General features: G+C 53.4%; 3 protein-coding genes across 8 annotated transcripts in view; 2 read left to right on the top strand and 1 right to left on the bottom strand.

Annotated features, from left to right (window-relative positions):
• Positions 1 to 12399, top strand: part of PEMT (phosphatidylethanolamine N-methyltransferase) — a 47464-nt gene extending 35065 nt beyond the window's left edge. For 2 of the 3 annotated variants that reach the window (XM_030229667.2, XM_009091781.4), the window contains exons 6-8: positions 3594 to 3668; positions 4450 to 4510; positions 5209 to 6560. In XM_030229667.2, the coding sequence (XP_030085527.1) occupies positions 3594 to 3668; positions 4450 to 4504 (130 nt within the window). In that variant the 3' untranslated portion in view covers positions 4505 to 4510; positions 5209 to 6560. Of the gene's footprint in view, positions 1 to 3593; positions 3669 to 4449; positions 4511 to 5208; positions 6561 to 9953 lie in introns of those variants that run through there. The other variant, XM_018915808.3, reaches the window with a different exon arrangement.
• Positions 12400 to 14266: 1867 nt separating this feature from the next.
• Positions 14267 to 16220, top strand: RASD1 (ras related dexamethasone induced 1). The gene is made up of 2 exons (XM_009091782.4): positions 14267 to 14667; positions 14887 to 16220. Exons 1-2 carry the CDS (start codon positions 14382 to 14384, stop codon positions 15435 to 15437), a joined length of 837 nt encoding a protein of 278 aa, XP_009090030.3. The 5' UTR covers positions 14267 to 14381; the 3' UTR covers positions 15438 to 16220.
• Positions 16221 to 17562: 1342 nt separating this feature from the next.
• On the bottom strand, positions 17563 to 21756 carry MED9 (mediator complex subunit 9). Of its 4 annotated transcripts, none has more exons than XR_007778861.1 (3): positions 19777 to 21592; positions 18570 to 18702; positions 18199 to 18345 (listed from the first exon to the last, which is right to left on the bottom strand). XR_007778861.1 is itself a non-coding variant. In XM_030229902.2 (2 exons), the coding sequence occupies exons 1-2, from the start codon at positions 21733 to 21735 to the stop codon at positions 18129 to 18131; spliced, it is 354 nt and encodes a 117-aa protein (XP_030085762.1). In that variant the 5' UTR covers positions 21736 to 21756; the 3' UTR covers positions 17563 to 18128. The 4 variants fall into 4 exon arrangements, 1 of the variants encoding a protein (XP_030085762.1); XR_007778862.1 differs by adding an exon at positions 21599 to 21747 and having other exon boundaries at positions 18206 to 18702; positions 19777 to 20046; XM_030229902.2 differs by lacking the exons at positions 18570 to 18702; positions 19777 to 21592 and adding an exon at positions 21599 to 21756 and having other exon boundaries at positions 17563 to 18345.
• Positions 21757 to 23621: the final 1865 nt, after the last annotated feature.

The following is a 23621-nucleotide window of genomic DNA, read 5'->3' as shown; positions in this document are numbered from 1 at the left end:
GGCTCTGCACGTGGAAAAATCAACATTCAGGGCCAAATTCATGCAGGGTGTCACTCTGCAGGGGCAGGGCACTGGTACTGGGGAGCAGTGTGACCCTGCAATTACTCTGAAAAAAGCAAAACAAGCCAAGGCACCCTTTCCCCCAGCCCACGGTGAAAACACTTCCGAAACGCTCCTTGTGTGCTCCAGCACAGCTTAATAGCCTGCTTAGGAGGAAATGAATAGGCTGTAATTTAGCAGCAAATGAGCAATATACTCTATTCAGTCTAACAAGTTTGATGTGGTTCTCATTTAATATCACATTTTATTTATTTGCCCAGGAGAAAAAAAAAAACCAAAAAAACCTGGCTGTGTTACTTCAGGAGCCCATGGAGTGTTGCAGGCTGTTGTCACTGGGTATTTTACACTGGTGCTCCTGACTGTGACCACCTCTCCTCTGCTTGGGTGGGAAAAATAAAGTGCTTTACCACGTTCTGGTCATTTTTTCAGCCATGTGTGCAGCCCCTGGTAATAAGTAAAGCTGATGGTTTCTCTCCTGTCTCCACTGAGCCTTGTTGCTGTTAGTTCTGCACTTGAATCCCCCCCAGGTGCTGTCAGGGCTGGCTGCATGAGGCTGCTTCCCTTCCTGGCAGAGCCACGGCACTGGATGGGGTTTAACTCCCAGGGAATGGTGCAGGATTTAAATGCCAAAGGGAGGCAGTGCTGCTGGCCACAGGGGCTGCAGCAGCACCCTGGAAATGTTTATATTGCTGTGGGGAGTGGGGCAGAGCTGGGGCAGGATGAGTCCCCCCACACCACCACCCCCACAGCAGCACAGTAGTAGGGATTTGACCAGGAGGAATTATAAGGAGATCTTTATTTGTTTTAAAATCAGCATAAAACTACTTCCTAAAACCTTGGCAGAATCCACTGAAACCTCCTGAGCTGTTTCTGTCGCAGAATCCCTTCTTCACCCCTCTCCTTGTGCTCTTGCAGCACAGTTCTGGGCAGGAGCAGCTGCAAGCAGCTCAGGACAGCAGTGATTGCCTCCTTTTTCTCCTTAAAAGGCTGCCACCATTAAGGCCAGCCAGGCGTGACAAATAATTGCTGTGAACAAATTGCTGGAGCTGTGCAGAGTGGCACCAAGACACCACCCACCTGCCTGGGGGGAGCTCAGCACAACCCTTCTCACAGTGGTTTTTGGCTGTTTCTCTTCCCTGGGACCTCAGTTCATACAGTCACAGAATCATTTAGGTTGGAAAAGAATTATAAGATCATCGAGTCTGAGCATTAACCCAGCACTGCCATGATCAGCACTAAAACATGTCCCCAAGGGCCACATTTACATGGCTTTTGGATCCCTCTAGGGATGGTGGCTCCACCACTGCCCTGGGTAGCTGTGCCAGGGCTTGTTCCAGGGAAGAAATTTTCCCATTATCCAACCTAAACCTCCTGTGGGGCACCTTGAGGCCATTTTCTCTTTTCCTGCTGCTCGTATCCCTGGCTTCACCCTTCTGCCAGGGAGCTGGAGAGAGTGAGAAGGTTCCCCCTGAGCCTCCAGGCTGAGCCCACCCAGCTCCCCCAGCTGCTCCTGGTGCTCCAGACCCATCCCCAGCTCTGTTCCCTTCTCTGGACACTCTCCATTGGCTGATTATTTTGGGGGTCCACGCTTTCTCCTGAGGTCCCAGGGCTTTCAGAAGATGTCAGATGTCTGCCCTCAGAGGCCACAGCTGATGTCCCATCCTGGTGGCAGCAGGAGGATGCTGCCAGACCTAAAACACAGAGCACATTTGTCCTCCCTTGGGGATGCATCACACTCCTTATCATGGCATCAGACCCCAAAGGATTGATCCATCCTCATCCATAAGGGATGAAAACACATCACATCAGCCTGCCCAGCCTTAAAAGCATCAAGTGGGGTGACACCCCACAGCCACGGGGAGCTGCAGCAAGGCTGGGGACAGACAAACTTCCTACCCCAAAAAAAAGTCCTAGCAGGACAACAAACCCTTCCTGACTGATTCATCATTGCTGCTTCAATCAGATGTGGCCCAGTATGTAGGTCAGGCTCATAAGAGGACAGGAACAGTTCACCCAAATGCTGCTCATCACCTGAGCTGAGCAGCCTCATTTCTCCTGCCAGACAAATGGAGCAGTCACTGTGTGGGGACAGCTTTGTGTGCCTCTGGTAGGGAAGTGTTCTAACTCACAGCAACAGGCTGTGTAAATCAGAGCTGGAGCTGCAGCCAAATGATGCAATTAGAGGTCTTGCTGTCAACAAACAATCATGTAAATTTGTTCTCTCTGATAGGAATCAAGAAGGAGACATGACTAAGCATGTAATAGCAGGGGCTTGGGAGAGAAGGAAGTTGCCCGAAGCTTCCTAATGAGGGAAAAAGTTATTGCAGAATGAAAATGGTGAAAAATTAGAGATTTGTGGGTGCCTCTCCAGGGACAGAGGATGCTGGGTGGTACCTGAAAGTGGCTCCAGTGGGAGGTTTAGGTAGCTCAGTCTCTCTCTGCAGGTGTGTTTTCCCAGCAGCACAAGTCACCTTGCACCAGGCTTGTGGGATGTTTATCCTCATAAAATCACAGAATGGTTTGGGTTGGAAGAAACTTTAAAGCTTATCTTAATTGTCCCCCTTAATTAGGACAGTGGTGATTTAACTGCTGGTGACAGCTCTGAGAGGGGTGAGAGCTGGCTGTCAGCAAATAAAGTATTTAGCTGGTCCTTGGTGGGGAAATGTGCAAGGCCAGGCTGGACAGGGTTTGGAGCAGGCTGGGACTGTGGAAGGTGTCCCTGCCCATGGCAGGGGTAGGATGAGATGGGGTTTGAGATCCCTCCCAGTCAAAGCCATTCTGTGATTATGATTCTATGACATCTCTCTTCAGAGCAGGAGGTGATGAGGATTTTTGGTCCCCAAGCTGTGGCCTCTGCTAAAAGGAGCAGCCATCTCCATTGTGTCCTCAGTTCTTGGTCCTCTCTCCCCATAACCACAGTGAGGCATCAGTGCCCCGTGCTGGGCCTGGTGACATCTGGCTGGAGGACACATTCCTGAAACACCTTGAAATGGGTTTAAAAGTGAACCAAGCCCCCAGCACCCAGCCCAGTGCAGCACCCACCCCAGCACCCTTCCCAGGGCAGGAATTGACCTTCCCATCCCTTCCCATCCCTTCCCATCCCTTCCCATCCCCATCCCTGCACTGGCTGAGCCACCACTTGTGTGTGATGCCATGCTCTGGCTGCCTGGTGTCCCCTTACCCTGGGTGGCACACCTTTTTGGGACATCAGGCATGTCCCTCAGCAGCTGCTGGGCCCTTAAACACCCCCATAATCTCAGGATTTAGCATCAAAGCAGGAGCTCTCACAGCAGAGATGTGCAGGGATCAGACTTAAAAGAGGTCGCTGAAGTAGGCTGGGGAAGAGCCTTTGCCAAGTAACATCTGTCTAAGACAGTTAACATTAAGCACAAAAAAAACCCCCACCCTTTTGTTTGCTTCTGTTTAATGAGGAGTGAGAGCTCTCTGCAGCCCAGTGTCTCATTTCACTTTCTCAACCAGGTCTTGCATAAGCCCATGTACTTACCTGATCTTTCCCTTCTCTTTCAAAACAGGCACGCCAGCCCAGCTGGCCTTTTGCTGACAGCTGTAGTGGCAATTTCCTACACAATTGCTGTGCTGTACGAGGGGTGAGTAGCTGTGCACAACTGGAGAGCTTCTAATTATTTCTACCAGCTTTAACTCTCGAGGTTTCAGAGAACTGCACAAGTAGAGATGGGTTTTTTTTTTTCCAATTAATTCAGCAGGGAAGAAGGAAAACAGAGGATTTTTTTTCAATTGTTTTGATAATGGGCAGATTGCACTCTGAAGCTATTTGCTGAGTTCTAGGAACATTTGTGTGGGCTTTTTTATTTTTATCAAAATTAGGTCTTTTTTCCTTTTGGATGCCAGATTCTGTGTATAAAAGAACAATAAGGAAGGCAGTGAGAGGACTCATTGTGTCTTCACAAGAGCCCCCTACAAGAAGCACTTGCATTTTGTAGTTCCTTGGATGGGCTTCTCTGCTGTTTTGCACTACAATAGCCCAGCCAGCAGCACAGGATGGAGCAGCACAAAATAACTCCCAGAAGCAGCAGTGGTACTTCAGCAGTGAAAGGTCTTTTGTGTTTGCAAGGGAGAAGGAGCTGCAGAGAGCCATGGTCTGCATGAGGGGGAGTCTGGGTGTGTGCTGAGCCTTGTCCTGCTTGGCACAGGGATGGTTCCTGTAGCTGCTCCACAATCCAGAGAGGCTGAAACCAGGATTGCCACAGCACAGGAATAGTCAGGCTCTGCCAACCCGTGAAGGACAAATTTTGTAGGCCCAAAGGTGAGCACTCAGTAGCCTGGATTTTAATTCTTTCTCCCTTCTTTTGCCCCTCTCTTCTGTCTCTGCCCCCCTCTCTCCCCAAATTCCCATCCTGCCAACTCCAGGCCTTTCACAGAGGAAATCTATCGGAGGAAGCAGAAGGGAGGGAAGAGCAAGTAGCCCCAGGTACGTTTGCTGATGGGAGCATTTCAGGGCTGCTTTGCTGGGCTCCCCCACCAAGGAGCCCCCAGCCCAGCCCTGCCTTCCCTGGCTCCTCCAGAGCCCTTCCCACACTTCTCAAAGCGTTTGAGCTTCAAGCCTGTGCAGAATCCCAGGCAGAGATGTTTTTCCCAGCAGCAGTTGTGTCTGCTCTTGGCACCCGACAGCAGCCCCCAAATTGTTTTGATTATACACTTGAGAATCAGTGCGAGGGAAAATTGCTGGGAGGCTTTGAGGCTCCAGGCTTAATCTGAATCAGGCAGAAAAATACAGCTATTGGCCATGGCAGGTGCTCCAGAGAGTGGCAGGGATGGTGTGAGAGGGCATGTGTGCCTGCTCATCCCTCAGGGAAATCAGGCCTCCCTGCTCCAGATGCTCCTTGCCTGAGCCAGAAACATTTCTGCCAGTGGGTTCACCCTAAAACCTCAGCCCAGGCTTGTTTGGGGTGCCAAAAGCTTCTCCAACAGCACAAGCTCCTGGCCAGGCTCCTTTCCTGGGGGTTTGTTGCCACCTTGGAGCCCCCAGTGCATTTGCCTGCTGGGTTTTGGAGAGCTGGGACAATCCCATGGCACTGCTGAGGTTTTGGCAGCACTGTGCTGCTGTGACAGAGCTGCTGTGACACCAGTGAGGTCCCCAATGGACTCTTGTTCCTTTGCCTTTTGCAGGGCACTCTCTGGGGTACCTCGTGCCTCTCGGTCCCCACACTGTCTGATTTGCCCATTTTCCTACTGAGATGTGTCCTACTAATTAACCCAGCAACCCTTAATGAGCCAGCTGAGCTCCCTGCAGCACTGGAAGGGACCAGAGGAACAGCCTGAGCGTGGTGGCAGCTCCTTGCCACAGCCATGGGAGATGGAGGTCCCTGTCCCCAGGGCTCTTTCCAGGTCACTGCAGCTCCTGATGCTCTCCCAGGAGTTCCACAGTGTTGGACCTCCCCACCTCTTCTCCCACCCCGATTACTGGAGATCTGCAGGCAAAAAGGAATTCCCTTTGGACTGGAGGGAAAGCAGATGAATGATGGAAACACCAGGGGCCTTTCATAAGTGAGCTCTGAGCAAATGGAAGCACCAGGTCCAGCTGGTCCTGAAGATCATCTGAAAGTGCAGCCTGAGAGCCACGAGAAGCAGACAAAGCTCAGGAGCCCCTGAGGATTCAAACACAGGTGGGGAAACTGCTGTGAGCTCAACAACAGTAAAACCTGCTGCAAACCAAAAACCAGCCCCTTCTTTTTTGGGGAAAGGAACTTCCTCATCCAGAGCTGCAGTTTCCCACCCGTGCAGAGCCCTGCAGCATCTCCACACTATTGCAAAGGCTCTGAGAGAAGTGACTGAAAAGCACAGGAATGTGAGACCTAAAGCACAGCCCAGGGGCGTGCAGGCATGGCAGCTGTCCTGGGGGAAAGCCCCAGCATGGAGAGGACCCAGGGGAAGAGTCAATCCCTGTCTGCCTTCCTCAGATATCCCACCCAGGCCATGGTGATGCCCCAGCCCCTCCTTTTCCCTGGGTCCACAGGAGGGTCCTGCTGCCTTTCCCACCACCCAGTGCCTTCCAGCTGTTGTCCATGGTCTTGCAGGGGCAGTGGAGGGAGAGAAGAGAGGGCAAGGTTTGTTTCTGCCTTCCACACCAGGCAGCAGCCAGGTATGGATGTGCCCTTCCACCCCTGCCACCAGCCTGTCCCAAACTGTCCAGTGTTGCATCCTGCCTTGAACAGAAAGATTCCAGAAGTGATGCTCCAGCCCCAGGCTCTGTTTCCACAGATTCCCAGAACAGTTTGAGAAATAACCTGTAAATGACCAAAGGAGCAGGTGCTGGAGAAGGAGCTGTGCTGCTGCCAGCTCCTGTGCGGGCACTGGAATGTGGCACCACATCTCAGCACACTGTCCCCTCCTCAGAGGGTCCTTCCTGTTCTCAGTGTCACCTCCATGAAATGGTTCCATTTCCTTTTGCTTTTACACATTGTAATTAACTCACCCTCCAGGCATTGCTCAGCAGAATTAAAAGTGTTGGTCTCTTTTCAGTCCGGCCTCCATTTCCTCCGGAAGGGCTCACAAATGCTGTGTTTGTGTTTCATCACTTCAGAACCATTACACATAGATTTATTTTTTTATTGCCATCTCAACCACCTTCCTCTCAAAGATTTGGGCATAGTATTTTATTTTTAGATAAGTTTCCACATTCCCTTCACAGCTGATGTTTATAGAGGGAGGCTAAACTGGCCCAGTACCCATAGCAACCATTGAGGAGAGGATACATTGCATTATTCAGACAATTTATGTCAGAGTTGGCAGTCCTGGCTCAAAGTCTCTGATGTCAATAAACTTGGATTTGTTGATAAGTGAAATCAGTATTTACTGAAGAAGCACGTGCTCATACGGGAAGAATTATTCCTGATGAGAGCACAGCGAGGGCTGCATTTGTGCTGTCTCATTCCCAGCCTGGGGACCACGTGTGCCTTTCCCAGTCCCTTCTGCAAGGCCAGAGGGGACCCCAGTTGTACCATTCCCCTCCCCAGCCAATATCAGCCTCCTGAAACGTGTGTCTGTCACCACAAACCCCAGTGGTGGAGCTGCTTCCCGTGCCATGCCCACGGCACCCCAAGAGCTCAGGGATTTGGTGCTGGGATGGCTGCACAGGCTCCTTCCCCCTCCATCTGCCATTTCCAGCACAAGGGGTTTTTTGGGGGCTGTGCCAGATACATCCCTGGTTTTAGCAGCTCCTCCAGCACGGATTAAAGGTCTCTGCCTTGACACAACTGGTTCTGGCTGCCATGAAGTTGGAGTTTGATGTTTTAGAGGCACCTGCTCTGTTCCCTGAAGAGGGAAGGTGAGGAGCTGGAAGTTGATGTTCCAGCCCATCTCATGGGGTCTGAGCCCACCTTTCTCCCTGGGGCAGGGGATGGCCTTGGCCAGGACCAGTCCCAGGAGTTGCTGTGCTGTTCCCTGGGGCTGCAGGGAAGGAGGCACAGAGACACCATTATTTGTGTTGTTTTATGGTATTTAACAACAAGGAATATGGGGACTCTCCTTGGTTGTAAGGGAAAAAAAAAAGTGATTCCTCTCCAATTGCCTAATATTTCCAAGAACTGGAGATTGCACCAGGGAGAGGGTGAAACCTTCAGGCTGAGCACAAAGTGCTGGTGGTGTCACAGCTCTCTCCCCTCTTCCTGGCTGCAGCTGGGACACATCCTGCATGGATGCAGGAGTGGATCTCATGGCCAGGATCAGAAGGTGAGTCCTGCTGCTTCCAGAGGACAGACCTGCACTGTGGGACCCCCAGGAGCAGCTGGATGCAGCCCCAGCTCCGCAGCAGCACAGGCAGGAGCATCCAGCTCTGCAGAGACATCAAGGACCAAATGGGGTCCCTGGAAATGGGGTCATGGGGCCATTTTCATGCCTTCATGCCTTCAAAATCCAGGATGGGGCTTTCTGGGCCCACTGGAGTTTGGCAGGGAAGTTGTTTGCAGCCTTGGGAATTGCTTCACGTGATGCTGTGTGCTGACGCCACAGATAACACTTCCTTTGAAGTTTGGGATATTTCTCCAGAGCAAACACCAGGAAAGGAGAAACTAGTTAAATCTCAACTCCTGCCTGGCAGGGACAGCTGGGTCACCCAGGTCACTGCTCTGTGCTGCCTCAGCTCCCCCCATCCCACCAGGCAACCTCTGTGCCCACCCTCATGGAGGTTTTCTCTGCTGTGGTTGTTTCCATGGCTCCCCCACACACATCTCCCTTCCATGGAAGTGCACCTGGCAATTCCTTGGGATGAGAGGATCCTTTCTACCATAAACACCCCAGGAACAGGGATGTGAGCCCAGCTCCACAGGATGCTTCATGCAGGAACTCTTTGGGAGGTGGAGGCTGCATCCTGCAGTCCTTTCCCTGGTGGTGGTGACATCCAGGAGCAGGGACACATTCCCAAAGGCCATTCTCTCCCTTGTGACCGCCTGTAACCCCGTGTTTGCTCTGCCCAGGGAAGCTGCTCTGCCCTGCCCCAGGGGAGGGACAGCCATCAGCCCTTACTGGCAAACAAACACAGAATAAACACCGTGGCAGACAAACACAGAATAAACACGTGGTGCAGTCAGGGTGGCACGTGTGGCACTGGCAGCACCGGGAATTTGCCATTCCCACCCCGCTCCTGCTTGCTGAGTCTGCACCTTGGCTGGTTGGGAAGGTGGCAGGAACTGAGGGGCTCAGGGCTCTGCTCAGGGCTCCCAAACCCATCCCAGCACTGAGGCAGAACCTTGGCTTTTTTTGCCAGTGGTTGGGATTTGATGTAAAAGCAAAGATGAACTTTAAGGTTTGGGGGCACTTTGGGCACTGCTTTATTGGGGATCCCTTAATCCTGATGAGCTGGACAGGGGACACAACAGAATTTATCTTTGTAGGGGAATAAACCAGCCTGTTCTGTCCCTGCTGTGTTGGGAAAACAATCTGGACTTTAATTGCTCACAAAGCAATGGGGAGAACGCCCTGGTGGGAAACTATTCCCATGTGGGAAACCCCAGTGATGGAGCCAAGCAAATGCCATGGGTAGGATGGGCATCCCAGGGCTGAGCTGCCTGTGCTCTGCTGGCAGCTCCATGCCCAGGGATCTGGGATACAGGCAGTTCCCAGCTCACTGGTGTCCAGGGAGAGCTTTGAAATTTCCCCCAGTGCTGGAGAGCAGCAGCAGCAGCAGCATCCCAAGGCCACTGTCCCCTGCCCCAGGCATCAGGACAGGGTGGAGGAGGCTCCATCCATCCAGCCCAGCCCATTTCCACCCTCACTCCGGGGGCCCTTACGCACGGAGCTCCTGCCATGTGGCAGAGGACAAGTGACCAGGGCTGTTTTCTTTAATTTTCACTCTCAAAAGCCGCCCCGAGACAGCCCGGTGAGCCGGATCCTCCTTGGATCCTGTTTCAAAGGAGAAGAATGGCAGGAATGTGCTGCTTTTTCCATGCTGCATTTTCCTCGGGAGGAACTGTTTATGGAGCACAGCTCATTCCCCAGCCAGGGGGGCAGGAGGGCTCAGAGCCCCCAGAGTCCTGGCAAGATGTCAGGGCCAAGCTCTGCCTCAAGGGAGCCTCGAGGGTCCTGGATTTGCTCAACTCCCCCAAATCCCAACCTCTCCACCCCTGTGCAGCCCCTCCATACCTCAGGAGCAGATGTGGGACCTGACAGGGAACATCTCCAGGCAGGGAGCCCCCAGCACTGCTGCCCCTGCCTCGGCCAGCTCCTGCCTGGCACTGCCCACCCAGCTCCTGCCTCCCCCTGGGCTTTCATTTCTGTCCTGCCAGCCCTGCCAACCATCTCTATTTCCATGGGAACCTTCTGGAAACCCACAGCAATGCCTCCCCTGGGGTCACCAAGCCCTCCTCTCCCCTGTGCCTTGTATCCCAAGCCCAGCTGGTGCCTGTCTCTGGTTACAGGTGACTTTCCCTCTAATCCCAGAGAAGCTGAAGGAAACTCTGCTGTTTGGAAAGGAGCAGAAGGTGCTGGAGTCTGGGGACACGTCCAGGACATGGAGACACCTTCGTTCATGCTGGCAGGATGCTGCATGACCTGTGGGCAAGAGGATGGGATGAAAGGAGGTGGAAGCTGGGAGCAGGGGATTTCCAGGGTGCTCCTGGCTCGGAGCTTCACCATGCTGAGCACAGGGACGGTGTCTCGAGGGACCTCTTGCCACTCCTTGCCTGGATAACTCCAGGAACTGGGGATTTGAGACATCTCAGGCTTTCAGATTCTCTGTTAATCAAATCCCAAGTGCTAAAAGGAATCAAGAGACATAAAAAGTGTTGCTAAAGAAGCAGGGGGTGGGGGAGGGAAACAAATAAAGCCACCCCCCAGTCCCCAGAGAGGAAGCAGCTTCTGCATCATATCTCATCTGGGAAAAATTATATTTTGGGAATTACGTGCTTCTTCTGAAAAGCCTTAAAGAGATTTAATAAAATGAGACAAGCTAATAATATAGGGAATGAATAGCAACTCTGGATTCTGCATCTTGATTTAATCAGATGCTTTTCCTCGGGGGGACAAGCAAGAACTATGGCTAAAGCCTCCCTTCTCTTCCCTCCCCAGCTGCTCCCCTCTTCCTCTGGCCACTCACTCCTCTCCCACCCCGGGGGAGCAGCCAGGGCAGGATTTGGGGTCCCACAAGTCCCTGCTGTTCACCAGCAGCTGCTGGGAAATGCACAGCCCACGCTGGTTCTTTGGGAGCAGGGGAAGGAGCTGGACCCCAGCTCGCTGTACAGCCCCCAGGGAGAGGGGTCCTGTCCAAAGGACAGTCCTGGGGGAGAAAAGCAGGAACTGGGGAGCCAGGAGAGCTGGGCTTGGCTCCATGTGCTTGGTTGCTCCAGAGCCTGGGAATGCTGTGTGCTGCTGCAGTGGAGATGCCTGGTGGGACATGAAGCATCTGATCAGGAGCTCATGTGGGATGTGCCCCTCTCCGTGGCTGGGACAGCTGCAGGCTCTGCATGTCCAGGTGGGAAGGACACAAATGGCTCTTCCAGTCCTGTTCCCCTGCTCAGGACCCGGCCGTGAACCGAGGCCAGCCCAGCCCCGGGGGGATGATCCTTCCCAGCTCCGCAGCACACTCAGAAACCAAACTCATGTTCTGATGTAATTGTCCTTTCCGAGTATCCCCCGCTCGCCTGTCCCTGTGCTGGGCACCCCGGTGCCGCTCCTGCTTCCTGGAACATTTTGCTTCCTACATTTCTGCCGTGGTGCTGCTGCTGGGAGCTCTGTTTTGCTGCTGCACAGTTCGTCCAAGGCAGGCCCTGGGGAGCCGCATGTTCTGTCGCTGGGATGTTTGTGTGACTTTCGTGGAATTTCCTTTCCTCAGCCACTTGCTCACGGACACAGGGTGGGTTTTGCTGCTTGGCAGGTGGCTGGTAAACCGAGGAGGGTGAAAATAGGGAGGGAAATAGCAAGAAAACAAGGATTGATCTATGCTGGAGGTGATTCCATTAAAGGTGTCGCTGGGGTTTGTGCAGAGCATCCTGCCTGTGGCTCTGGCTGTGCTGAGCTGCTGCATCAAAGAGATTCTACCCTCAAAAGCCAGCGAGGAGCAAAACATCCCACAAATAGCAGGGACAAACTCTGGCAGCCGTGGGGGAAATGCCCTTTTGCCTGCCTCTGCTTTAAGCCTTGGGCTATTTGCAGTCAGGTCAGAAATAGGTGGTGATTTGTAAAAGAGTCATAACTGTGGGAAGGCTTTGCCTTGCAGCGAGGTGGATCCTTTATCATCAATCACTGGCAGCGGCTCCCAGCAAATGGGCTTTGCTCCTCCAGGAGATGAGTTTGTGGATGAGCCTGGGAGGACTCAGCTAATGCTGTGTAATGCTCCCTGCTCGGGCTGTGCGTGACTCCGTGAGGAGCAGGGCTCTGGGATGGCACAGGCAGTGCCCACGACATCTTCTCTCAGTGCTCCCAGCACCAGCAGCTCTCTTCCACCCACCCCAGGTCCCTGACACCCTGTCCTTGCTGTCAGGGGGGTGCCTGGCTTTGGTCCCACCCCTCCAAGCCCACAGGATCCCAGTGCACATCTGTCTCCTGGCATGCTCTGCCCAAAGAACTGTTTAGAAGGAGCAAATGGATTTTTTTTCCTGTCAGCCAGGAGCAGGTTTCAAGCAGGCTATTTTTACCTGTTCCTGACTCTATTAATAGTTGTACGGCCAGCAATAAATGCTGATCGAGATCTTCGATTTGTCTGTCCTCCAGAGGTTGCCACTTCCTATTCCCCCTGTTGTTTTCCATCAACTGCTTCAATTAAATGATCTTTTTGTTATTTGGGGTGATACATTTGGGCTTTGTGTTCGGCTATTAAACTTCTTGGCTGTCTCACACACAGATGAATAAACACAGGAAACTGTCCCACTTTCTCTCCTCCAAGTGTCCTTGTGCCTCTGGGCAGGATGTTTCCCTGCAGGCAGGGATGGGGCTGTTCAGGGCTGTTTGAGCTGCTGCTCCCTTACAGACAGCCACAGACAACCACAATCCCTCCATAAGCCTTCTGAGGGTGTTTAAATTAATATCCAAGAGTGACACCATGCTCAGGGGAGATGAGAAGCTCAGCACCATCCATTTCCCAAGTGGTGCTGATGAAAGGCATTGCTCTGCCCCAGTCTGTGTGTTCTGGCTGTCCCTGAGGTCCCTCTCTGTGTTATAGGTGGGGCTTCTACTGCCCTGAACCTCACTAAAGCATCACCTTTTGCTGAGATTTTTTTTTAAGTGTTTTTTTTAATATATGTATATTTAAAATTATTGTTTTATTTTTATCATAGAACAGGGTTGGAAGGGACCTTAAAGCTCATCTTGTACCACCCCTTGCTATGGGCAAAGGCATCTTCTGCTAAACAAGATTGCTCCAAGTCCTGTCCTACCTGGCTTTGGACACTTCCAGCAATGGGTGCAGACACTCTGGGCAACTTATTCCAGGGCCTCACCACCCTCAGAGGAAAGAATTTCTTCCCAATATCCCATTTAATTCTGCCAGCTGCCACCATGAAGCCATGCCCCCTTGTGCTGTCACTCCAGCCCTTGTCCAAAGTCCCTCTCCAGCTTTCTTGGAGCCCCTTTAGGCACTGGAAGGGGCTCTGAGGTCTCCCTGGAGCCTTCCACTTCCCAGGCTGACCATTCCCAGTTCCCCCAGTACAGCACTGCTCCCATACGCATTCCCGTTTCCATTCCCATTCCCATTCCCATTCCCATTCCCATTCCCATTCCCATTCCCATTCCCATTCCCATCCCCGTTCCCGTTCCCGGCCCTGCCCGCGCTGCCGCCGGCCGGACTCTCGCCCGTCCCCTAGCGGGGAGAACCGGCGCTGCAGCGGCACCGCTCGGCTCCCGGCACCGGGACCGGGACAGGGACTGAGACCGGGATCAGGATCGGGACCGGGATCGGGACAGGAACCGGGACCTGAATCAGGGTCGATGTCGGGGTCCTAAGAGCCTCTGTCAAGGTGTCACCGCGCAGCCCCCGGGGGCTGCAGCCCCCGCTGGGACCGAGACTTCTCTCTGCTCCCGGCCCCGCGCACCGGAGCTCGCACCGAAAGGGATCTTTTCTTCCGTTTTTCGGGCGTTTGCACGGGGCAAGTGTGAACCGGAGCAAAATCACTGCAGGGAGTGCCGTGGGACCCTCTGCACCTCCCGCCCCCGGTTCCTGCAGGTCGGGGTCACCCCACTCCCCGAGCCCCGGGAGTCCCGAGCCGGCTGTGGGGCGCCAGGAGCCCGCACGGGGCTGAGAACGGGACGGGTACAAAGCACAGGGACCCCGTGCAGAGATGTAAAGAGATCTGTTTGCAAACGGGACTGTGGAGGGGACCGGGAGTACGAGCGGGAGTTCGAAGAACCAGAGTTCCAACCGGGCTGCGAACGGGACCGGGCTGTAAATCTCCGGGAGAGCAAACCGGGATGGGAACGGGATCTGCCTGTGCACCCCTGGGAGCGCGAACCGGGATGGGAACGGGACCGGGCTGCCAAGCAGCGGGAGCGCGAACGGGGCTGCGAACGGGACGGGGCTGCCAAGCACCCGGAGCCCCAACCGGGCTGTGAACGGGACCAGGCAGCCGAGCCCCAGGAGCGCGAGCGGGGCTGCGGACGGGAGCGGTGCGCGCAGCCCGGAGCCCGGCGGGGGGCGCGGGCCGGGCCGGGCGCGGAGCCGGGCGCTGACTCAGCCGCCGCCGCCCCGGGCCGTGACGCGCCGAGGGGCGGTCGCTGCCGGCTCCATATAACGCGGCGGCCGCCGTGCAGAGCTCACACCGACCCTTCCTGAGAGGGAAGAGGGGCTGAGCAGCCGGGCAGGCAGAGCCTTCCTCCTTCTCGTCTCCTCGGCTCAAGCTGCACTTTTGCCGGCGTCAATGAAACTGGCGGCGATGATCAAGAAGATGTGTCCCAGCGAGGCCGAGCTGAGCATCCCCGCCAAGAACTGCTACCGCATGGTCATCCTGGGCTCCTCCAAGGTGGGCAAGACGGCCATCGTCTCGCGCTTCCTCACCGGCCGCTTCGAGGAGCAGTACACGCCCACCATCGAGGACTTCCACCGCAAGTTCTACAGCATCCGTGGTGAGGTGTACCAGCTCGACATCCTCGACACGTCGGGCAACCATCCCTTCCCAGCCATGCGCCGCCTCTCCATCCTCACAGGTACTTGTCAGGAGGTCCCTCTGCCAGATTTCTGCTCAGTTTGGGGATGGTTTTGCAGTCCTGGGAGGAGGGAGGTTACGATTTGGTGTGTTCAAGTGGCTGGGCAGCTCTTCTTGGTGCTGCTTGGTTCTTCTTTCTCCAAGCCCATACTTGGCTCAGGAGTGGGTCTCTCTGCGTCCCCATCCCTGCAACCATCTCACGTTCCCTCTTTGTCCCCAGGAGATGTGTTCATCCTTGTGTTCAGCCTGGACAACCGAGACTCCTTTGAGGAAGTGCAGCGCCTGAAGCAGCAAATCCTGGAGACCAAGTCCTGCCTGAAGAACAAAACCAAGGAGAACATCGAGGTGCCCCTGGTGATCTGCGGCAACAAGGGCGACCGGGACTTTTACCGGGAGGTGCAACCCCGGGAGATCGAGCAGCTGGTGGGAGGGGACCCCAAAAAATGTGCCTACTTCGAGATCTCAGCCAAGAGGAACAGCAGCCTGGACCAGATGTTCCAGGCGCTCTTCGCCATGGCCAAGCTGCCCAGCGAGATGAGCCCCGACCTGCACCGCAAGGTCTCGGTCCAGTACTGCGACATCCTGCACAAGAAGGCGCTGAAAGGCAAAAAGCTGCTGAAGGAGGGGGGCCGGGGCGGCACGGAGGAGGCGTACGGCATCGTGGCCCCCTTCGCCCGGCGGCCCAGCGTGCACAGCGACCTCATGTACATCCGGGAGAAAGCCATCGGCGGCGGGCACGGCAAGGAGAAGGATCGCTGCGTGATCAGCTAGGAGCCCCCGCTCGCCAAGGGAAAGAAGGAAGGAAGGAAAGGAGGAAAGGAGGGGGGAAAGATGCTCGTTTCCGAATTGACTTTGGGCAGGTGCCCAGCCGGGCAGAGAGGGCGTCGCCTCTCCCCCAGCCTCCCTCCTCCCGCTTTCATCATCTCCCTCCCCGGGGGCACATTTTGGGAGCGAGGGATGCGAAGGGGGAGGCTTTGGAGGGCAGGAGGGGATGTCGCTGGGAACAGCCTCCTCCTCTGGGCAAAGAGACAGGGAAAGGGTGAGCTGCTGGGCAGCCAGGTGGGAGGGTGAGTGTGGAGGGCACAGACCTTGGTGTTTCTTTCCCTCCCAAACCACCCAGCCTCAGGCACTGCCTTCACGAGGGAGGGCAGGGGCCTGGCCAGCACCTGCCTGGGGCTTTGGAGTTGGTTCTTGGTTTTTTTTTTTTCCAACTTGAGAAGCTGTGCATGGACTCTGGCTCTGTGTTGTGTGTTCATCTGTGTCTGCAAAACACATGCAGAAGACACTCCTAAGCTGTTGCAAAGACATTGCAGAGTTACAGCCCCGATGGACCAAAAAACTGACTCTTGTTTACATTTGTCTTGTTTGATTTGCAAGATTTGGGGAGGGTGGGGGGGAACGGAAGGGTTTTACAAAATAAAATAATAGGCACTTTATGTAGGTATTGTTTGTCATTGACATGAACAAAAAAAAAAATCTTCATAGTGTTTCTACCGTGGGTGAAACTTGATGTTTTATTTTTTCTACAAATTAATAAAATATTTGTAAAAATTACCCCTGTGGGTTTGCCTTTGCTTCCTTGCCCTATCCCATAGCAAAGCCTGCTCAACAAAAGGCCTGAGCTCCGAGGTGACAAAACCAGCCCTGTATTGCCCCATTTTCTCCGACTCCCAGTGCAAAGGTTCCCGCCTCTGCAAGCCGACGGGTTTTGCCACACAGGGTAACTCGGGGCCAGGCAGGGAGTTGCTCACTCCAAGGGGTCACTGAGCCAGCACTCTTTCCTCACTCCACTACGCCGAGTGACGGTGCTGCCAGCCCCATGACACTCTGGGCATGGCATGTCACTGCCTGCAGTCACCCAGCAGACTGACATCACTCCGTTCTAAAGAGCTGATTGTGTTTCATGCTCTTTGCCGATTAACCAACCACACTTTAATGATGTCAACACAGACTGATTCATTGGCACCCCAGCTGGGATATTGTTTTTATTCTGCAATATGAGTAAAGGAAGTACTTTGCTCGAAAGGTCACCTTTACATCTGATGGTTTTTAATCTCTTCCCAATAACAAGTTGCAGTAATCATTGCTAGAAGTGAAAGGGAAACACTTCTTCAAAGAAAGCTCATTTTCAACCTCTGCTTCCCCCTCATGCAGCAGCACAAATCTGTGTTTAGTACATATTAACGGCAAAAAAAAAATCATATTGTAGCCCCAAAACAACAGTGGGAGAGTGAGGCTGTAAAGCAAACCATCTCAAAGCAAACCCTCAGTTTCACTTGAAACTTGGATTCAAGTTTACAGAGTTAACTTGCTCCTGAGCTAAGTGCCAGACATTTCTTTGGCAACAAGTTGTTTCTTCCAGCTCTGCCTATGCCTGATTTCACAGGAGCAGCAACTGGCAAAAGAATGGAAAACATCGTCCAGGCATGAGACACAGGAATTTATTGAGCTGGGACAGGCAATGGCTGGTGGAAAGGCAATTTCAGTAATAAAAAAATGTGTACATTGTGCTTTGTTTATCTTGGTGTTCTGCTTTACTCAGAGTTTACACACTGGCACCTTCCCAAAGAAAGTACTAGTACAGTACCTCAGTGGGAACTGAGCAAATCTCAGAGCTACAGGTGAGTTGCAACCATCCCACTGGGCAAAATTACCTGTTCCAGCTGCTCAAATGTTTGTAGTTGTGGGAAGCCCCTGAAAGTGGAACTTACCTGTCCTGTTGAGCCTGACTTTATATGGAATAACTAAAAGCTTTTATCATTTATGCCCTTTGTTTTGATTCTTGTCCTTCCTCCGTTTTAAGAGGGAAAGACATTGGAGCTGGGCCCAGGATCCCACGTGCTGCCAACATCCTGCCCCTGCTCTGCCCACATCCACTCAGTGAACACACAAGAAGGGCAGTTTGGAACTTACAAATCTTTATTTGACTTATCTCAGACACAACCACCAATTGTTTAAAAAGAGAAATACAGAAGTAACTGAAAGCAATCATTCCTCTTCCAACACACAGGGAATGGAAAGTATACCAGAGACTCTTTCCAGGAGCAGGGCCAAACAGTTCATGCTTCCCTCTACTTCCCTTTTGATGTTTGGCCATTTTTAAGTAAAAAAAATTGCAGAAATGCCCCCTTTTTCACCAGCAGGTACTTTGACCCTTAGTGAGGAGAAAGCAAAATGTGTCCTGCTTGTCTGAACATAAAAAAGAAGAACCCCACCCTGAGAGAAAACAGGAGATGGGATATCTAAGTGCACAGTCCTGCAGCTGATCAAGGGAACGTGCTGCTGCCATCATCCCAGGAGAGCACACGGTGTCCTGGCCCAGTGTCACACACCCATGGTCCACACAGGCACAACGCCACAACCCTGTAACCACAAAACCTAAAGAAAGAAATGTCAACTTCTGCCACCCTGTTCAGCCTGGTAGGAGGTATCTCAGACCCGGAGAGTGGAGCTGTGTCTTTCCTACTCCTTGGGGATTTCAAACATGCAAAGGCTCTTGTACTTCTGCAGCAGCTCGTTTTTGGTCCGGACCTGCTCCCGCAGGTTCTGCAGCTGCTGCTGCTGCTGCTCTGGGCTCACCCCGATGCCAGGCATGGAGCTGATCAGCTTCCTCATCTCCTGGAACTTGTTCTTGAGCTCATTCAGTACCTGGTGAACATCCTGGCTGTCCTTGTCCATGCTGCAGAGGAGAGAAAATAAGACACTGTGAATTCTCCTATTGAAAACGCTGTAATTTCCAATGCAACCAGGGTTTAAACTGGAATTCACTGGGAAAATTACTCTGGGTATCTAGCTACACACTCCTGATTCACCTATCCCAATAAAATGACACAGATTGATATAGACTGGGTAGCAATGGGGCAACCTGGTTTCCTGCAAATTTCCAGCACACAATCCAGTCACCTCAGGATGCATTAATCAGGTTAGGAGCTGCTCTGCTGCTTTCAAACATCACCCTGGAGCAGGCTAAATTCTTCTGAACTCCTGTACCTCTCTTTGGGGAAGGTAAGATTGCATATGTGCTGAGTGTAGTCACCTGGAAAAAAAGATCTCAGTCTCACCCGTGACCTGTTGCTGCTATAATACAAAAAAAATCAATGCAGCCAAACAGCTTGACAGCAGAAAACAGAAACTGTTCCCCAAAGTGTCAGAGAGTGTCCAAAGGCAGAGAAAATGGTACTTGGGAGCTTTAAAATGAGTCTCTGGGGATTAATACTTAATAGAAGAGACGCGGCGGGGTTTTTTTTGGGTTGGTTTGGGGTGTTTTTTTAAGAGCAGCAGAATTGGCTCTGCAGCCAGCTCTGTGCTTTTCAAGGCTCAGTGTTGTCTGAGGCAGCGTCTGCCCTTGAACCCTCATTAGTATCTGACTCAGCTTTGTTAGCACCAGCAAGAAGTTTTACTGATTCCAGACAAAACCAAGTCCCCGCTTCCAGGCCGCCTCTTAATAGGGAGAGCAGGATTCTAATGGTCTTTGAAAAACTGGGAGCCTGTTCAATAGCCAGACCTAAAAATAAATCTGCTTGGCATGACCAGGGCAGAGAGGTGCTCGATTATAACTTTGGGGAATCGTGACATGGCTGAGAGCAAAACTTTTAAGCAGATGGCCGCCGCTCGTTTCAAAAGCCTGTTGGAACAAAATATTCATTATTCCCTTCTAAATAAAACTGCAGCTGGTACTATAATGTCTCCCCATTATGCAGGCACTCAGGGCCAGGTCGGCAGTGGAAAAATACAGAAACACACACACAAGCAACGCCATGGCACATCTGGGGAAGGATGGGGTGACACTGCCTTTCATCCACCACAGCTGCAGGCTGGCTTTGACTGGGGTGTCCTTCCCACATGTCCCCACTCTGAGACTGACAGCTGCCTGTTGCCTGTTGATCCAAAGGGGTAAATATTTTAGGGTTGGTGGGGTTTTTTCTTCCTGATGGGTAGTTTTCCTACTGGATCAAACCACCGAAGCAATTCATGGAGAGGTGGGAATGAGGAGGTGTGGGAAGAGCCAGCAGCTGCTTCCACTAACACAGGATTCAACACAGCCTGTGCTGATACACTGGGCACAAAACCTGCCCTAAGGCACAGTGTCCTTCACACCAGCACAACCCACCATTGGTAGAGCCACACAGAGGGACCTCAGCAGTGATGCCATTGACTGTACAAGGCTGAAAACATCAGCAGACTCTGTTTAGGAAAACTTTCTCCAGACCCAAACAACAGGAAACAGCACCCATCCTTGAATGTCAGCAAATTTACGCGATACATCCTTGCTCCGGAGCAGAGTCACCTTGGAGATGTGTCCTCACAGCTGAGTCAGTGTCAGAACAGCAGGGCTGGGCTCTGTCACTCGAGGATCACTAGAGGACAACCCGTTTGCCATCTGTCAGGGACAGGAGACACAACATCCCACCGCTGGCCACCGTGGTGCCACCTTTCTGCCACACTGTCAGCTCGAGCCGCCCAGGAAACGCCACACACGAAGCCAAGGGAGGCAGCTGGGCAGCAGGAGTGGGTGGCTCGGTGGGACAGGGCACAAGATATCCCTGGGACTGTCATCTGTGAGTCACTACAATCTGATCAGTGACACATCAGAGCCTGGGAGGTCTCAGCCCATGGCTACTGCCCGCTTTGGTGATGTACAGGCACACACCTGGCAGGGGATTTAGCCTCGCTCCGTGGTCTGCACAGATCAGAGAAATCAAGGTTGGGGGAACTGGATGGCCTACAGCTAGCAAAATGGGGAAACTGAGTGAAATTACAGTGTTTGCGTTCTCATGCCCATTCTGCACTGGCGTGTCAAAGGTATTCATTGCCATGGATTGGGCTCCTTGGGCTGCAGAGCCATTAAGGATCAACACCCCTCACCTTTCAGACATGTTTGCTCCAAGTGAAACATCAGCAGGACACAAATCAGCTCCTCAATGAGTGCACAGAGAGAGGGCAGGAAGAAAGCAATTCATGCTTCCCATGCCCACTGCCTCACCCTGCCCAGGTGAGAGCCCAGAGCCTGCCTGGATGGATTTCCATGGCTGAGACATCACCCTTCTGGGAATTCAGATGAGCATCTCTGGAGGGGTTATCCTGGCTGAGAAACCCAGCAGTTCTCAGGACTCTTGTACCAGCACCTTGCACCTGTTCAGTGCTTATCTTGAGCTGGGAAAAGAACAGTGTATGTCCCACCAAGGCAGCCATCCCCCTTTTTACAACTTCCCAGAAATGGGCTGCATTCCTGACGCACTGCCTGTACTTCCTGAGGCTGTTATCAGCCAAAGAATAGAGTTCTCTGGAGCAATAACCCAGCGGACACACAGTGCTCCCGCTCTGGGGTTACTGGTGGGGCACTGTACCTGAGCCATGGGAGCACCTGCACTGCTCAGGTGACCCTGACACCACCCAGGTAGGACTCAGAGTGGAAATGTGCTTGGACCTGTGCCAGCTCCCTCCAACACTCTTCCCAGGAACTCCAGCTGAGAGAAAAAGGGCAAAGGAGATGCTGGGAAGGCAGAGAGCATCAATAGAAGTGTGCTGCTACCTCTTCAGGGCATCCTAGGGAAGTGAGGGCTGGGAGAGCATCACTTGAGAGAGGATCCAATAGCTCATTTCCCTGTTCAAGGCACTATGAGGATGCTAAGAATGAAAAAACAACTTAGAGGAAACCCCATTGCCTTCCTCCCGATCCAGAGCATCCTGGCGATGCCGGGAGCCGGGTGAGCATCACTAGAGGGGGCATCCCATTGCCTCACTCCCTATCCAGGGCATGCCCGCGGATGCTGTGACTGAGAGAACACCACCGGCGAGGGCACCCTTAGCCCCGCTCCTCACGCAGGCCCCCGAGAGCTCCGGTGTGAGGCAGCACCGTCCGAGCGGGCGGCTGCGACAGGGCCGCGGCGCCCGGCGGGGCGGGGGGCGGCGGCGGCCGTGCCCGCCGTTACCATTTGATGATGTCGTGGACGAGCGGCAGGAAGGAGAACTCCTCCTGCGCCGGCGGCAGCGGCGGCGGCTTCTGCTCGGCGGGCGGCTCCGGCGGCGGCGGCTCCTCAGCGGCGCGGCCCGCGGGCCCGGACGCCATGGCGGGCCCGGCAGTGACGGAGCGGGGCGGGCCCGGCCCGGCTCCGCCTCACGGCAGCGGAGCCCGCCGAGACGGCCGTCATGGCGCTCGGGAGAGTGCTCTGCACCTCCACCGTGATCCCGCTGAGACCTCAGTGATCCCCCTGAAACTTCCAGTGATGTCCCCCGAAAGCCCCAGTGATCCCCCCTGAATGCCTCCACAGTGATCCCGCCTGTGCACCAGTGATCCCCCTGAGATCCCTCAGTGATCCCTCCTGAAAACTGCAGTGATCCCCCTGAGACCCTCAGTGATCCCCCAAAGACTCAGTAATTCCCCTGGAATCTCCAGTGATCCCGAGACCCTCAGTGATCCCTCCTAAAACCTGCAGTGATCCCCCTGAGACCCTCAGTGATCCCTCCTGAAACCTGCAGTGATTCCCCCTCAGTGATCATCCCTGTGCCCCCTATTGCTTCCCCCTGCACCCCTCAGTGATCCCCCTGCGATCCCCAGGGATCCCCCCCCTGACACCCCCACAATGATCTCACCTCCCACCCAATCCCCACACAGGAGGTGGGGGATTAAAGGAAGGAGAGATTGTGAAATCCTGCACCCCAAGGGCAGGGTGAGGAGAAGGGGTGCCAGGAACCATTCAGGGACCACTCGAACCACACAGAGGTCCCAGTAAACATCCAGGGATCCCAGGAACCATCCAGGGATCCCAGGAACCACCCAGCAGTCCCAGGAGCTACCCGTGGGCTGCCCGTGGCTCCCACTCCCTCAGTGCCCTTGGACTGGTGTCCCAAGTCTCTATATATCCCTCTCTTTCAGGCCTAATCTGAGGGGGAAATTGCATTATTCTGTGTAAAAAACCACAGCAGGGTTTTGCTGTCTCTTATATCCCAGCTTTCAACATCGTTTTTTTATTTGGAGTCCTCAGTTTGACTTTATTGCAAATGGGGATGATATAGGCTGGATGATGGGGATGTGATCCTTGAAATGCCTTAAGGACAGATGTTTACGTGGGACCAGACTTTCTGCTCAAGGGAGGAAGCATGGCCAGCATCAGTTGGAGGGAAAGCAAGCTGGAGAGTTGGATGAGAGCCTGGGCTGGAGACTGGAGGCATCTGGAGGAAGAACAGAAGTGTGATGTCAGGGCTGGGACTGCTGTGAAGCTGGGAGAGGGAGAAGAAGGGAAGAAGGTTGAGAGAGCTGGAGGTGCTCAGCCTGGAGAAGAGAAGACTCTGGGGAGACCTCAGAGCCCCTTCCACTGCCCAAAAGGGCTCCAAGAGAGCTGGAGAGGGGCTTAGGACAAGGGCTGGAGGGACAGGACAAGGGGGAATGGCTTCCATTCCAGAGGGCAGGGTTACCTGGGATATTGGGAAAGAATTCTTCCCTTTGAGAGTGAGGCCCTGGCACAGGTTGCCCAGAGAAGCTATGGCTGCCCCATCCCTAGAAGTGTCCAAAACCAGGCTGGACAAAGTTTGAAGCAAGAGGGTCTAGCAGAAGGTGGCTCTTGGCAGCATATTTGAAGCAGTTGATCTTTAAAGTCCTTTCCAAGCCAAACCATTCTGGAATTCTGTGAAGAAATGGAGCTGTGGTGTGACTGACCTGCAGGGGGAAGAGGTGGCTCCGGATGGTGAGTGGTCAAGGCTGGGAGAGGGAGGGTAATGCCCCTCTGCAGCAAGCAGCCTCAATTTGCTTCAATGAAGTGCTTCCCTTGTGTTCAAAGCCCTGTACCCACACAAAGCATCACAGCATGGATAATACCAGCCACAGTTGAGAGCTTTTTTTCCTGGTTTGGCTTAGACAAAACGCATTATTTAATTTTTCATTTGAAATAGGCCTCCCTGCTCAATGGTTATAGGCTGAGGAAGACTGGGAAGGCAATTTTCTTTTTTAAACCAATT

This window comes from Serinus canaria, chromosome 14 (assembly GCF_022539315.1).
Source record: "Serinus canaria isolate serCan28SL12 chromosome 14, serCan2020, whole genome shotgun sequence".
Lineage (NCBI taxonomy): Eukaryota > Metazoa > Chordata > Aves > Passeriformes > Fringillidae > Serinus > Serinus canaria.
Note: the sequence above shows the minus strand (reverse complement) of the source record. Positions and strands in the feature narration are given on the sequence as shown.